This window comes from Muntiacus reevesi, chromosome 4 (assembly GCF_963930625.1).
Source record: "Muntiacus reevesi chromosome 4, mMunRee1.1, whole genome shotgun sequence".
NCBI lineage: Eukaryota > Metazoa > Chordata > Mammalia > Artiodactyla > Cervidae > Muntiacus > Muntiacus reevesi.
This window is the reverse complement of record NC_089252.1, coordinates 44,518,156-44,534,987: the sequence shown is the minus strand read 5'-3', so window position 1 is coordinate 44,534,987 and position 16,832 is coordinate 44,518,156. Positions and strand designations below refer to the sequence as shown.

At 43.9% G+C, this 16,832-nt stretch overlaps 1 protein-coding gene across 2 annotated transcripts in view; it reads right to left on the bottom strand.

Moving 5' to 3' along the window:
- Window positions 1-14,948, bottom strand: part of KATNAL2 (katanin catalytic subunit A1 like 2) — a 43,274-nt gene extending 28,326 nt beyond the window's left edge. The window contains exons 1-8 of one of the 2 annotated variants that reach the window (XM_065935171.1): window positions 14,861-14,948; window positions 13,260-13,302; window positions 11,358-11,475; window positions 10,210-10,308; window positions 7,969-8,067; window positions 7,682-7,759; window positions 3,479-3,577; window positions 60-123 (exon numbers count right to left, since the gene is read on the bottom strand). In XM_065935171.1, the coding sequence (XP_065791243.1) occupies window positions 60-123; window positions 3,479-3,577; window positions 7,682-7,759; window positions 7,969-8,067; window positions 10,210-10,308; window positions 11,358-11,475; window positions 13,260-13,302; window positions 14,861-14,933 (673 nt within the window). In that variant the 5' untranslated portion in view covers window positions 14,934-14,948. The remainder of the gene's footprint in view (window positions 1-59; window positions 124-3,478; window positions 3,578-7,681; window positions 7,760-7,968; window positions 8,068-10,209; window positions 10,309-11,357; window positions 11,476-13,259; window positions 13,303-14,860) is intronic. The other variant, XM_065935172.1, reaches the window with a different exon arrangement.
- Window positions 14,949-16,832: the final 1,884 nt, after the last annotated feature.

The window sequence follows — 16,832 nt, the reverse complement described above, 5'->3', positions numbered from 1 at the left end:
GCACCTCATCCCCTGCACACTCGCTTCACACCAAGATCACAGCAGGAAGATACCTTTACCTGGAGGTCCGTAGAGCAGCAGTCCTTTCCAGGGGGAAAGAATTCCTGTAAACAGCTGTGGGTACTATGGAAGCAAGGAACAGTGATGAGGTTTGGCACCTGCAAGGCAGCCTGCACACCCTCAGCTCAGGCAAGCTCGGGGAGCTAGGGTGAAACACATGCAACTCTGGGCCAGCCCCCCCTTTTTTAAGACTGGCTCTCTCTCTCTGTACACACACACACACACACACACACACACGTATCTTAATTTATCCCAATTTGACTTTCACTCTTGATAGGATACATGGCCGAATTTTTTTGCTTTTTAAAAGAGCAGTTATTTTAAGGAGAAGAACGGCATGTATAGGTACTATCCCCTCCATTGCAGTAGTCACTTCTCACATGCAAAATGTTATTTCCCCCAGAGTTCGAGCAGTCTTTTGAATGTTGTGGAGCAGGTACACTCTTTAAGGTGCCAACTTTTAAAACCAATATAGAAAGCTGTATGTGAGTAAAGTTCAACATTATGGTGAAGCCTGATTTGGAAGTTGAGAACATGCAATGCACAATACGTAATGAGACACTGACTCTGAACAGGACACGCGTGGACTTCGGTGAATCTCTCCTGTTAGTTCAAATTCAAACCATCTGGAGTTGGTAAAGGACAAGGGAGAAGGAAAAGGAACAGTAAAATTATAACTAGCTATTAGCTTCTTGCTGACGCTAATTCAAAATCTTGACATCATATGGAACTTCAAATACCATGGTGACAACACATCCAGAGAGTCTCGATGAATGCTCTATCCTTTTGCACAAGAGGACTTGGACAATGGAGCCACTCAGAGGAAACAGGGAATACCTTCCTTCTTACTCTGACCACCACTGTAGTTCCTCCCCCACATGTCTGAACACAGGAAGGAAGAAAGCAAAGACAGTCCCAACTGACTGATTCTGTCTCATTCGAATAGAAGCATCCAAAAATCAGGGGCTGCAAGGGGTCAGGGCTAAGAATAAATAGGTTATTCAAGAAAGTAAATTTGTAATCCTGACTTCAGGAGATCACCAAAAACGGCCACTAATTATTTGCAGCTCCTTACATCAAGAGGCAGAGGATATTTCTCCACCACTTGAATCTGGACTTGGCCTCGTGAATTTGGCCAGTGGGGCATTAGCCAAGTAGAAGAAGAGACTTGAAAATATAAGGTATGTGAAGAGACATGGGAAAGGTTCGGCGGTTGGGCCCTTTCTTGCTTCTGTCTGGGAACTCACTGACACCACGTGAACAAGACTGGGCTCTCCTGCTGGAGGATGAGAGGCAGGGAGAGGCCTCAGGGGCCCTGGTGACCCCAGCTTTCCCAGCCTCTCCATCTTCTCCAGCCAGACTGGATGATACCCCAGACATGTGAGTGAGCCCAACCAACATCACACGGAAAGGCGCAAGCTGGCCCTGCCGAGCCCAGCCCCAATTGCCCACCCACAGAACCGCTGCAGTCAAGGAAACGACTGTGGTTCAAGGCACTAAGTGTTGAGTGTTCTGTTACACAGCAAAAGCCGTATGGTGCGCTGATCTCATCGCCACTGCTGTAAACCAAACATGTAGTCTTGCTTTCTATTTTTCTTCCTGTTTAGTATCAAACCAGTCAATCCCAAAGGAAATCAACCCTGAATATTCATTAGAAGGATTGATGCTGAAGCTGAAACACCCAATATTTTGGTCACCTGATGCGAAGCACCAACTCATGGGAAAAGACCCTGATGTTGGGAAAGATTGAAGGCAGGAGGAGAAGGGGATGACAGAAGATTAGATGGCTGGATGGCATCATCGACTCAGTGGACATGAGTTTGAGCAAACTCTGGAAGATAGTGAAGGACAGTGAAGCCTGGCATGCTGCAGTCCATGGGGTTGCAAAGTCATACGTGACTTAGTGACTGGACAACAATACTGACCTGATTGCCGCTGGTGTAAACCAAACATGGTGTCTCATTTTTCTATTTTTCTTCCTGTTTAGTGAAACACTCTGCACAAAGATTTGTCAGGAATAAGCAAAGAGCACAACTCAATGGCTCTACTAGCTGGCACCCTGGATGGGGCTGTCTAGTCTTTACAACCAGCCAAAAGCAAGGCCCCCAATGATGGGAGTACTGGGGGCGAGGTGGGGAGAAATCCACGCAAACAGTCAGATGCACTCTCCTATGGCAGGTATTTTTACTCTAATAAGCATATTTAGGGAGGCAGGCTGATAGTAACTGACTAATCCTATATACTACGGAGTCTTAGATCTTAAATTACCTCTTAGAGAAGACACCTGCCTTCAACCAATATGTAACATGATTTCAAATGGCCTAGAATGGACAGGGCCTTGGTGCTCCCGTGTTGACAAAATATTGTGACATAGGCAAAAAGTTAATGTATGGCCAGTAAACACATGAAAAGATGCTCAACATCACTAATTATTAGAGAAATGCAAATCAAAAGTATAATGAGGTATCACCTCACACCAGGCAGAATGGCCATCATCAAAAACTCTACAAACAATAAATGCTGGAGAAGATGTGGAGAAAAGGGAACCCTCCACTATTGGTGGGAATGTAAAATGAGGATGGATACAGTCATTATGGAGAACAGTATGGAGATTCCTTAAAAAACTAGGAATAAATCTACCATATGACCCAGCAACGCCACAACTGGGTATATACCATGCGAAAACCATAATCGAAAAAGACCCAGAACTCCAATGTTCACAGCTGCACTATTTACAATAGCCAGAACAAGGGAGCAGCCCGGATGTCCTTCGGCAGATGAATGGATAAAGAAGATGTGGTATATACATACAACGGAATATTACTTAGCTGTAAAGAGAATGAATGTGAGTCGGTTCTAGTGAGGTAGATGAACCTAGAGCTTCTTATACAGAGTGAAATAAGTCAGAAAGAGAAACACAAAATATAGGATATTAACGCATATATACGGAATCTAAAAAATGGTACTGGAGAATCTATTTGTAGGGAAGGAATGGAGATGCAGACGTAGAGAATGGACTTGTGGACACAGTGGGGGACGGAGAGTGGAACAAATGGAGAAAGTAGCATCAACATACACACGCTATCAGGTGTAAGATGGATAGCTGGTGAGAAGTTGCCGTGGAGCACAGGGAACCCAGTCTCATGCTCTGCGATGACCTGGAGGGATGGGATGGGGAAAGGAAGGGAAACTCGGGAGGGAGGGGATGTATGTGTAATTATGGCCGATTCACACTGTTGTATGGCAGAAACCAACACAACATTGTAAAAAAACTACTTTAATATATTTAAATTTAAAAAAAGAAAAAAAAGTCAACTTGTGAACAGAAAATCACCCTGTCTTTCTCTTCCTGATAGGTGAGTTTGCCCCATGAATAATGAACAGAAATTGGGCCTCCCAAGAGGCCTCCCATCCTTACCCTTATAGGATACACAACAGCTTCTTTGACCAACTGCTTGGCTGCATCAAGTCCAATAATGTCATTCCACTTTATATTTGGATTATGGAGATAAATGTCCTGCAATGCACATTTGATCATTCTGTTAAAACTAATGTTCTCCTTCACAGCTGTAATAAACACAGGAGCAGCAGAATACTTGACTTGCAACAGGACATAGAGTGTTTGTGATTAAAAAAAAAACTTTTCATATTAGATACATATGTATATGTATATACATATTGCAATTTGAGGTTAGTTCACCAAAGGGATGCCATGAAAATATTTAGTGATTTTCCCTGAAGATATTCATAATATAATACTGTACTTTTAGGGTTAAAAAAAAAATTTCCTAGGGACTTCTCTGGGGGTCTAGTGGTTAAGATTCTGGGCTCCCAAAGCAGGGGTCCAGGTTCAACCCCTGGTCAGGGAACTAGAGCCCACATGCCACAATTAAGCCCTGGCACAGCCAAATTAAATATATATGCATGCATGTATACGCGTGTGTGCTATGTTGCTTCATTTGTGTCTGACTCTCTGCGGCCCTGTGGATTGTAGCCCACCAGGCTCCTCTGTCCACGGGATTTCCCGGGCAAGAATACTGGAGTGGGCTGCCATTTACTTCTCCCTGGGTGTGTATATATACACATTTTAAAAAGGCTTAGTATACATACATATACATATATGGGCTTTCCAGGTGGCTCTAGCTGTAAAGTTCCCATCTGCCACTGAAGGTGACATAAGAGATGCAGGTTTAACCCCTGGGTCGGGAAGATCCCCTGGAGGAGGGCATGGCAACCCACTCCAGTATTCTTGCCTGGAGAATCTCATGAGCACAGGAGTCTGGTGGAATACAGTCCTCAGGGTCACAAAGTCGATTTAGCATGCATGCATGCACATATACATATATATGTATACAAAATATGTATATATACAAATATTAGCTATACATACAAAATATATATGTGTGTGTGTGTGTGTGTGTATATATATGTACATATATATATATATATGAAAGGGAAAGTGTTAGTCACTCAGTCGTGTCTGACTCTTTGCAACCCCATGGATTGTAGCCTGCCAGGCTCCTCTGTCAATGGAATTCTCCAGGCAAGAATACTGGAGTGGGTTGCCATTTCCTTCTCCAAATACATACACACACAAAATAAAGGGCTTTCCAGGTGGCTCAGTGAAGAATCCGACTGCCAGTGCAGGAGAAGTGGGTTCAATCCCTGAGTTTGATCCCTGAGGTCAGGAAGATCCCCTGGAGAAGGAAATGGCAACCCACTCCAGTATTCTTGCCTGTAGAATCCCATGGACAGAAGAGCCTGGCGGGCTACAGTCCACAGAGTTGCAAAAGAGTAGGACATGACTTAGCAACTAAGCAACAATAACAACACAAAGTAAAATTTACCAAAAAGAAAAAATCTCTGAACAATGGACCATACCTGTCTTCAGTCAATAAAAACCATGCTGATTTACGGCCGCAATCAAAGAAGCTACAGAACATGCCTACAAATTACATTAACTTTTAATCCAAAATATAGTTCCTAGCTGGTGCCTGGCCTCTCTGCTGCTCCTTGATCTCAACACTTTCTAATTTGCTACATAAAAGAGATAATGCTCCTCTGAAACCAATTTCTCTTTTTCCCTAGTGATTGCTCCCTACTTCCATCAGAAGCAATTGCTTCTACAAAATCCAAGGAAGCCACCAACCAGGTGAAAGTATAGTCTTCCCCCCACAGAGTAGAGCCCCGTAGCAAACACGGAGGGTAATCAATTAAGGTAGCTTTCACTGATAACTAACTTGCAGTCTTCAAACTTCAATTTCACAAGATGCTCAGAACAGTCACTCAGGGGCTTTTCTCAGTGGATCTGTATTGGGCAGACTGAATGTCTAGAGTGTTACAGCAAATAGAAAAAAAAAAAAACCCACCTCCCTTCCATAGTCATTCTGAGTGACTACAGAACAATCTGGAAACTAATCTTATATTTATTTAATTTTTTTAAAAGTGATATATGCACATGATTCAAAAACATAAAACCAGGGACTTCCTTGGTGGTCTAGTGGTTAAGAATCACCCTCTCAATGCAGGGGACATGGGCTTGATCCCTGGTCTGGGACTGAGATTCCATGTGCCAAAGGGCGCAACTAAGCCCAAGTGCCAACTAAGCCCAAGTGTCGCAACTGCTGAGCCCTCACACTGCAACAAAAGCTCCCTCATGATGCAATGAAGATCCTGTGTGCTGCAACTGAGACCTGGTGCAATCTAATAAATAAATATATATATAATATGTAAAAACATATTTTTTAAATGCTGGTGAGATGTTATGCCCCGACTCGGTCCCCCATCCCCCCAGGTCCCTCCACAAGGGGTGACAACGTTTCTTAGAGAAGCTCTTTACGAAGGTGATTTTGATACTGCGTGACATGCAGGATCCATTCCTGGGTGAGATGACAAAAGTCTCAGTCTTCCCAAATCTTGGGAGAACCAACCCCGTCTTGAAAGGACCAGCCACTCATTCTTAGGAAAAGCTTTGCACACAATGGGCATTCGTTGGAGTTCAAGGCATCCATCGGTATCAGCAGTATTTCTTGTCCTCATCAAGCACTGACACTGAATTCCACATGGTAGTGTTTATAACTTCCCAATAGGAAGTTCCTCCTTATCGCAATCAAAAGTTATCGGAACTCAGCAGAACTGCCTCAGCAGATGGTGAGCTCCCCGTCCCTGTCGGCTTTCAAGCAGAGTCCACATGACTACCTCTTACAGTACTGTAGAAAGAATTCCAGGTGGAATCATTTCAGGCCACTTCTACTCCACAACTTCATCATCACTAGTCACAGTATGCTTTTGCAAAGACAGTAACAAGCCTTGACTTGGGGGTATAACAATATTTTTCTCTGCTCTCTTACGCATCCTAATTACCATAGCTTGGCTCAACTCCTCATCCTCTCACTGATGATAACTTCTGAGCTGGTTTTCCGATCTCCATTTCTTTGATGGCCTTCCACACTGTCATCAGAACAAGCTGTCTAAAAGCACATTTGATTATCCCATTCTCCTGATGGACGCCTTTCAGAGATTCTCCATCTCCTAGAGATGGAGTACTGTCTCTAGTCTCGGGTACTGTCCACAGCGCCCTTACACGCAGGAACCCTGGCCTCACTCTCCAGTCCCTTCTCCCACCATTTCTTATGGTGTTTCAGCTGCTTCCCCAGAAACACTGCAGCTTAAGTACTACAAGTCGCTTGTCTGTACCTCTGCCCAGAATGCCCTGCCCTCTTCTACTCTTTCTCACGGGCTATTTCCTGTGTCTCTTCTTCCCTAAGAAGATACAGATCCTTTCCAGCTACCGTTCACCTTTGTGTTTCCAGCCACCAGCACGTGCCTGACACATCAGGGGTGTGCAGGGGACACCCTGCTGGGCTAAATGGAGACCTGGGGGACCTTAATGACCTCAGAGCAGCTGTGCAATTTTTGCATCATTTTAAACATCCAGGAAGGAGCCTGCCTAGGTTTCAGTCTTTCATTAAATATGAGATCAATGGAGATTAGAAAAATCTCCTGAAACTCAGGAATCTATTCTGTTACCAAGGAACTTGCCCCAAGTCACAGAGTGAGAAGAGGAGGATCTAGAAATCAAATCCAGGTCAATCTACTCCTGAGCTCGTGTCATCAACCACTAGATTTCACTGCCTTTAGGTCCTGGGGGACCAAGCTTGAGAAAAATCAGTCGTGTGGATGGTAAGATCTTCCCTACTAATCTGTTTCTTCATGAAAATTTCCAATTATGAAACCAAACTCCCGACATCTCTATTTCTAGGCTTAGACTGTTTAAACAAAACACAAACGTGCTCTCTCCTTCTCTAAGAGGCTTTCTTTCCTTAACTCTTGGCTTAGCTCTAAAACCTTTCACCTATCCATTCCTTCCTAAGTCCTTTTCTCTTTGGGTTTTCTTGGCCTCTATAGTGAGATGGTGGGCTTTTTGTATTGTAATTTTATGATTCTATAATTTATTCATCATGCATTATTGTGCCTCTAAACAATATGAGTGCCTTCGCAAGTGGGGGCACTTTATAAATAAATGATCATATTTATTGTTATTAATAAAAGCAGCAGCCCACAATGCTCCTGGAGCCCCAGTCTGCCTCCGTAAATTTGTGAATTGAATATCAGATCTTACCCGGCTCACCACGGCTGCCAATTCTCGCATCTCACTGTTCATGCCAATAAATGCACTCAGAGGTTTCAACAGTCGTTCCTGATGATGAGAGTAGAAAGCCTCACGTTACAATATTGCTTCATCACTTAGGAAGGAAAACAGGGCACAGAGCTCCAAGACACAAATGGTGGCAAATCGCTGTGAACTTTAACTGGATCTCAAGGCTCCTCTGGACTCAAAATTATATTCCAGAATTTCATCTGGATTTTGGCAGTTTGCAAGATGAATGTCCCATCCTAGCCACTTACTGAGGGGTCTGGGTTACAGTCGAAGCTGTTCAAGCCAAGTTCACTGGTTGCTCCTTTGATGGCATCTGTGAGCAGCCCTCGGAAGTCAATGATTGGGCCCTGAAAGGGAGTAATAGTTATTGCAGTGGCCATTAAAACAGGAGGGGAGACTATCCTTAATAGCTCAGCTTCATTAAATCAAGACACATTTATGTACCATGGTCTGCAGTGCAAACTGAAAGTGAAGCTTTAAGAGGAAGCTATCCTAATAATGAACAAGATGATTTCCTCAGGTTGGGGCACTCCAGAAAAAAAAAAAAAACATGTTAAAAATAAATTTTTCACAATGAAGTTGGCTTGAATAAAATTACCGAGCATTTTTCAATTCCTGACGCACCATCAGCTTCCTACATGTCCACTTCCCCTGTATCATCTTCCTTTTAAAATATTCCACACATGGGAAGAACTCATTGGCACAAGAATAATGATAGTTCCTATTTACTGACTATACTGTACCTTCACTCAGGAGAGTGCCTGGCACAAATCAGGTGTGTGAGGTACCTACTGTGGATTATTGCCAATTCTTGTAACACTTCTGGTAGTCGGGAGTGGCATCCTAGTTTCACAGATGTGGAGGTAAGCCTAGAGAAGCGAAATAATCTACCCAGGGTCCCACAGCTAACAAGGGACTTAAGACCAGGATTCAAACCCAGATATCTGTCTGCCATACCCAGATTCCTTCTGATGCCACTGTCCCCCCAGAGGAAGAAGGAAAAAGCAAGGATACATGTCAAAATTAAATAACAATAACAGTAGCCAACACTTACTGAGTGTTTATCATGTGTTTTCCATTCATTATGACATTGGAGGTGGACACTATGATTATTTCCATTTCGCGGATGAGAGAAATGAGGCTTGGAGAGATCTAAAAACTTGCCCAAGAAGCAGTCAGCAAGGCCAGACTTGGGATTTGAACCTAAGCAGGCTGACTTCAAGGCTGGTGCCTTGAGAACAACACACCTAGTAAATTTGCAGGGGGACTTGGGTATCGTGAGCTTTGGAGGCTGAGATTGGGCACCTCTGAGATGGCAATGAAACACCCATTTTTGGAGATGGGCCCCTGACTATAAGCCCTTATTCAGCTCATGAAATGCTGGGGAGAAACTCCACGGTTTAACCTGAGGGCATTTCTGCTGCAAACAGAATTTATAGCCAGATTCTTTCAAAGGTTAAGTGTTGGATTAAATAGCCCCTTCCTTGACCTGATCAGAAATATCCACGCATATCAACGTGAGATGTTCATAAGAGCAACTAATGCTGCAACACTGCTGGGCATATAAGTGATCAGAAAATGTGATGAAGGTAGTAACGGTGAGCAGGGAAGTACTTTTTTGTGGGCGGCACTGATTGGAATGTGTCATCTCCAGCCATCACCCATACAATTGAGGCCCTAAAAGGAGCCAGTTCCCCTTGATTTCCAGGGAGATGCTCCCCATTTCCCTCCAGACACACACACCCAGAGTTTAATTTGCCTGAGAAGAGCTGGCTAGAGGTGAGTCAGCAGTCCCATACGATCAAAGAAAGAAAGGTAACTGAACGGAATTCAGTCCTCAAAGTTACAGTCAAGAGAAACACACTGGTGTTGATGCTGCTTTTTATTTCCAAGTGACACATTTTTACCTCCCTTTAACCTACGGCTACCCAAACTGGGTCTTTTCTGTTTTAGAGACTATTACGTACGAATCAGGACGTGAAGTTCATTAGGAAAGCAGTAGGAATAGGTATCAAGGACAAGATCAGCCTTATATCAACTGAGGTTCACATGAAATTACATTCAAATCTGGAGCTGCATCTCCAAGGAGAAAGGGACACCGCTAGGCAGCTCCCACTGACAGGGCAGAAAGGAATGAATGTGAGGCCACAACTCCTTAAATAATGCAGGACGGTCTATCACTGTAATCACAGGATTTTTAAGCCGAAAGGAACCAAGCCACCTCTCCCAAACTCTGCAATTTACAAATGGGAAACTGAGCCCCTTGGAGATGGAGCCACTCATTCAAGTCCATCCATCCAGAAGGGAGACCCAGTCCAGGACCTCAGGGTTTCATCCTCAGCCCATCTCTTCCCAGTTCACCCCATAGCCAAACTTTGATCATCACATATTACCCTACCTGTTTGACAAATGTAACACTCAAAATTTTTCATTTTCAAAAAGAAAAGGGAAATTCCCCATTCAGTGTTCAGTTCATGAGTCCCACTTACTTTTTGTGGATGGACGTTTACTTCTCCACTGCTTTTGTTGATTCCAGAGATACTTAAGCCGAAGTCAGCACTCTCCTTGTGAGTGTGATTGACAACCTCCTGGAGAAAGAGGAAGATAGTGAGAAGTCAGCGACAGAAAGCAACTTTGAGATGCTGGCTGCAGCTGCCTGTCCTGTCGTCCCAAATCCTTCTGGAAATGGGGACCTCCATGTGTGATTCCGCCACTTTTGTGCAGATCCAATAAGACGAATAAATTCTGCTTGTGCTGGGTGGAAGGAGCTGTCCCAGGAAGCCACGGGCTCTAAGCCCCACAAACAGTGGAAGAAATAGCTGGGCCTCCACCCATCTCCACTCACAGACCTGTCTTTTTTCCTGGGATCAGAGGTGTTTGTGGCCAGGGATGGCTGAGTTTGGAAATGCAGCAGAGTCAACAGTCAGTCAGCCTCCTGTGGGATGCATCCTGCCCCCTCCTGCTTTACCTAGCTTCCACCTGAGCCTGTCTATAATGGCCAGGACTACAGAACCCCCTTGAAGATGAGATTCCCTCTGACCAACTGAGTTGTGAGATAATGACTTTCTATCCCCCCGAACAGCTTTGACATGCATTCTTCCCATTCCTCTTCTCCATTTCCATTGGTTCTCTTTCCTTTAAACCTGGTTGGTATGTTTTGGTCCTGAACCGAAGGTCCTCAGCATGGGTTTCACTCACCTGCCGGGCTCTCTCTCCTCTTGCCTGCCCATCTCTCCCCCCAGAAAGCCCAGTGTGGAGGTCTGGGTTAGCGACCCACCATGTGTGCCCAGCCACACCAAGACTACCCCAACCTACACCTGGGATCCCAGGGACACCCCGTGGGACAGGAAGAGCTGGCACCTCCAGCTTCCTCAAGGGGAAGACTGAGCCTCGTGGGAACCAGCCCTCCTGCTCCGACTGGGCCTAGGAGTCACCCCTCAAGGCCTGTCTGTCGCCCAGCACTCAGACCAGCCGAAAGTTCCTGGGGAGGGAGGAGTCCTCCTTCCAAGTGCTGGAAGAAACTCTGTAACTGAACAAAATCAAACTGTCCTCGATGAACAAATAAATGTGACTATTTCCTTGGGGCTGTGTCTCAGCCACCTGCAATGGTACAAGCGCCAAGCAAAGCCGTCCTGACCTGTTTAGGAAGCTCCGTGTGGAGGGGCCTGGAGTCCCCGGGCTTTCCCACTGTGGTTCTGGACCGCGGCCTCTGATGGTTGATCTTGGGAAGATTCTGACAACTGTCGGTCATCACCCTAGGACAGGGAACAAAGACCCTGGAGGAAATCCTGTTAACTGAACCTAAGTTCGCAAACACCTCACACAGTGCATTTATTTTCTTATTATTATTTTTTTTCACACAGTGCAGTGAAAGAGAGTTCTGGAAAGATCTGCAGGCACAAATCCATCTGGACCATCCTCCCACCCAGTCCATCATCAGTCTACCCCCCAGGTCTAAGGCAGGGCTCGAGGGTCCACCGCCTCCTCTCATGACACAACCTCTCATTTCGATAGCTACTTAGAGTATAAGACTATTCACAAATGCCATGCATCACTTTTCTAGTTATCTTCCTTGACGCCAATAATTTGCCACCCAACCTCGATGGACGCCATGTAGAAACAGCAACCCAGAGAGGAGCTGAAGAAGCCCCCGGCTGCCCCGGGCCACCCTGCTCCAGGCCAAAAGGAGCAAGGCGCTCCCAGACATTTGCTCCCAGAGCATTCTGCCAGATACGGAGGGCTGAGGAGGTTCCAGGGATGACCCTGTGGCTGAAAAGCAATCAGGTTTCCTTACGCATTCCAAAGCTGCCTCTTAAAATGCTCTGCACTGTTTCTGTTCACAAGTAGTTATCATTTATTACCGGAGTCTGACTAGCTTTATGGAAACTATAAGGAAAGAACAACACTTGGGTGAAAACAAAGCGACTGTTCGGAAAGAACTGCACGAAAGCAAAGGTAGCCTCGGGCTGAGGGTCCCCGTGACTGTCACAGTGAAGTAGGCTCAGGTCCGCCACTCTTCTTTAAACGACGCCAAAGGTCTTCACTTATAAAAGATGAGGCAGGCGTCTTAGTCCCTTCCTTCTCAGGCTGTGGACAAGGGACTTAGATCACAGAGCAGGGAGCCCAGTGGGGCTCACAAAAGCTCTCAAGGGTCCAATGAGTCACCTACGATCACAATCTAAGTTTTCTTCTTTTAATTGTGTCCTAAGATTTTTTTTTTTTAATTTGCACACAGCCTGACTGATTGTGTGGTCTCTACTGGAAGCCCACTGCCACTTTCCCCTGAGGTCTGGGCTTTCCTGTAATAGCAGAGAGCCACGGGCCTTGATACCCCATAGCTGTGCGGTCCTGGGCACTTCGTGAACAGGCTCTGCTGACAGGCGTGTGGCCCGGAGTAGGATGAGAGGAACGTGGGGGACACTGAGGCAAGTGAGGCTGACCCTCTTCTGTGTCAACCCAGAAGAGTCAGGAGACAAAGGGGCTCCAGTCAGATACCACGACTTCCAAATGAGACTGGGATTTGAGAAGCTGGAGAAAGAAATGCAAGGTGAGTGTGAGAAAAAGAGGAAGAGAAAGACCTGATTCCCTCCAGACTGTCGGGACATGTGATCTGGGGTACACAGAGAAATGACCTTTATGATTTGAAAAGGAAAAATATTTCTGGCGAGGTGCTTACTATGTTCTGGGAACTCACTATGTGTCAGACTGTTGCATCAAGCTTGTAAGTGGCAGAGCCAGGAAGTGAACCTGGATCTTTTGGTCTCTTAAGGTCCATCCTTTTCATACCACCTAGCCTAGAAAGACAAAGCATTGGTGGATGCAATTCTTGGTGGTAAAAGCAGAGAGCCGACAGACATTGGTCCACATCCTGGCCGTCTGTAACATGAGGGGAGCCCATAGCTGGGCCCCCAGGGTCACAGGACCATGGTTTGATATTGCTGGTCTGCAGACATGGAGCCACACTGGAGAATCTTCCGGAAATGGATCCCACAAACTCTTAAGGGTTGAGTTGGTCAAGACCAATTACCATTTACTTTACCTTCTGGTCTTCCCTCCACTTCTTTGAGGTAAATTGTTTTCTGCTGTGGCAAAACAAATATCAAGAGGAGAAGAAAATTTTTAAGTTTAAAATTTTTAAGAAAGTTTTTAAGAGAAAGTGATTTTTCAGGTATGTCTGTCCTTTTACATTGTTCTTAAAATTTGTGCTACTTGCAGAAACTGTAAGGTGTTCTCATCTAGAGAGGAATGGAATTATCAGCAAAAAGAAAGAAGCCCATGCTTCCCAAGCATTTCCACACAAAGACCCCCAAAGGCCTCAGAAGTTATCAAATGTATTGGGCGACCACAGACTCGGTGGCAGCTCCAGTGTGGGCTGCTTTATAGTTGCCATTTCATTAAGTTTTCATGAACTTGACACTATTTCGCTGTGGTCCCTGGGACATGGCTCGGACGGTAAAGAATCTGCCTGCAGTGCAGGAGACCGGGTTCGATCCCTGGGTTGGGAAGATCCCCTGGAGAAGGGAATGGCCACCACTCCAGTATTCTTGCCTGGAGAACTCCATGGACAGAGGAGCCTGAAGGGCTACAGTCCATGGGGTTGCAAAGAACTGGACACAACTGAGCGACTAACACTTTCACTTTCACTTTCTGGGACACCAGAATGGAACACTCACCAGTCAAATCCTGCCCGTTTACCTTAAACTAAAGACATTGTGTTCAATATCCCAGGAGAGTGTGGTTCCAAGCTAGAACTAGCATTAAAATCAAGTCATGTCAGTAACAATCCTGGTGGCCCAGTGGTTAGGAGTCTCTGCTTTTTTCTGCCAAAACTCAGATCCAATAACCAGCCAAGGATGTAGAGCTATGAACATGGTACTGGAACAGAGCGCAGATTAACTCTCTCTCTCGGACCCCTTCCAGCTCTGTGATTCAGCCCTGGCTATTTTTAATTGACGTTCCTTTTGGTTTCCTGGTCCCTACATGAAATGTTAAAGTCTGTGGCTTAACAAGTTCCTTGTAAACAGGACAATGATCTCCCTTGGTTTATAATTACTTCCCCCACTTACAGACTTCTAAGTCAATGTCACTACAAAACACAGGGCCCTAACTTTAGATCTTTCCTCCAGCCAGCCTCCTTGACTGCTAACCTATACTGGGTCTTTGCATTATATTGATCATTATCTGGATTGATGGCTTTCAAAAGCATTTCATTATCTATACATGAGCTATTAGCCTCACCAATACTCATTTTCATGTTATTTTCAAGATAGATAATAGGTCTTCCCAACAAGAAAAAAAAAGTCTTCTGTCATTTATAGTCTTCCAACAGCTCTTTCCATCTCTAAAGAAATGAAAGTAATGTTGATCTTCTAAAAAGTACCTGTGACACGCTGGAGTTTTGTTTTCACTGCCCTAAATCATACAGTCCTCAAGCAAATGCCGACATGCCAAAAAGGGACATCAGTGTCCAGATGATCATGTTTAAATTGTCTGCACTGGATCTAAAAGAGGCTACAGAATCCTTCTGGTCTATTCTTTCAGGGTAGGGTGGGGGACATCCTCTATCTGGGAATAAAATGAGGAAGACACACAGAACTTAAAGATGAGATAGTGCCTTACTTCTAGAAAATAGCCATGTACCTGTGTCTGATGCCTTTTTGACAATTTTGGGGTATTTCTGAAATTTTACAAAATAATAGCTCTCATATTCCATCAAAATAGTTTCAAGATCAACGTTGTCACAAACTTGAAAGCGTCGTAACCCCATTTTAGTTTCTTGCTCCAAGGCACTGGCTGCATCAATATATCTGGCCATTTCACAAAAGAAAGAAAAAATTAACTCTAGGTAAAAAGAATAAAGGCAAAGTCCAAAGAAACTCAATACAAACAGTAAGCGTATGTTAAAGAGTACATTAAACAAAAGCTAGAATATACGAGGTTTGCCTGTATAGTAAGGAGCTCCACCACATAGGTTAAGTATATCCAAATGCTGTCTTTCAAAACATTTTGGGGACTTCCCTAGTGGTCCAGCAGCTAAGACTCTGCACTCCCAATGCATGGGGCCTGGGTTTGATCCCTGGTCGGGGAACTAGATCCCACATACTGCAGCTAAGAATTCACATGCCACAACTAAAGATCCCACATGCCTCAACGCAGATGGAGGATTCCAGGTACTAAAACTAAGACATAGCATGGCCAAGTAAATATATAAATAAAAAGTAAGAAGACATTTTGGAATTACTTAAAAGTCAAATAAATAAATCAACTAAGAAAATGTCTTGTAATTTACTTTTATTCATGTTTAGCCAAAGACAGTTATTTGCCCAAGTTGCTTACTTCTTTATTTACTAGTATTCATTTTAGGTAACATTTTATGACAATTGATAAAACCCCAGTTTAACCACAACAGGCAAGGTTTACCATCATTGAAGTGACTCAAAAGAATATGTCATGTGCTCTGAAGGGGATTCCAAAAATCTGTTGATTGACATCACTATGGAAATTTAGTATAAGAAAATGTCATCTACTTGGATGTATCGTTTCTGATAATTTCTTCATCGATCACAGATTACACCACCAGGTTCCTCTGTATGCATGTAGTGTCGTCACCATGGGTCCCTCACTCATTGTAACCTGGTCAGTCATAAGGCTGTCTGAGTTAAGTGGTCTCAGCAATAAAAGCAAGCTCCTTGTCTCACAATCCTCCGAAAGTGGAAAAACTCTCTGGTTTTAATCTGAGTCCTCAGCCTCTTTTAAAACCAAAAACTCTCTCCTGAAAAACGTGCAAATACGTACAAATTAGCATATAATTTCAGGAACTCATCCAAGGACCTCAGATTAAGGACCCCAGTTAGAGTTATTTCTCTTTGATTTCAAACCTGGGAACATATAGAGGAGAAAACTTTATTTATTTATTATGTTTCCTTCTGTGTTCCAGATTCAGATCAGTCAGAGGACTAAACTTTCTTAAAAGAGGTTGCCATGACTATTTCCAGTACCTTGCTTATTTTAAAGAATTTGCAAACGTCAACTGATCAGGTCGGTCAGCTTCTATTCTTATTAATGGTTCATCAGGCTTCTATCCTATGTCTTAATCTCCATTTTACATAGAAAAAAACCAAATCCATTTTTATTAATAATTTTTTGTTTAGTATGCTGTAATACACACTCATTTAAGAAAAAATTAGAAAATATAGAAAAGCCAAAAGAAAACTGCACTACTCAGAGACAATGTTAACATTTTCTCTCTTTCCAAACATTTTAAAATGACGAAATACACATATACTTACAAATATGCACTCGTTTAAAAAAAAAGAAAAGATGGGAACATACATTAGAGATTGCCTATATATAAAGATTGCTTTCCTGACATCACATTCTGAACACTTTCCAGGATCATAGTTTGGCTTAAAAATGATAACAATAGATGATGGCAGGCCTCATATTTCCTAAACTAATTGATCAGAGAAATAGGATTTTTTTTTTTTTTTTTTTTTTTTTTTTTGCCATTCCATGGGGCATGTGGGATCACAGTTACCCCACCAGGGATTGAACCTGTACTCCCTGCACTGGGAGTGCAAGGTCTTAACCACTGGACCAGTAAAGTCCCCAG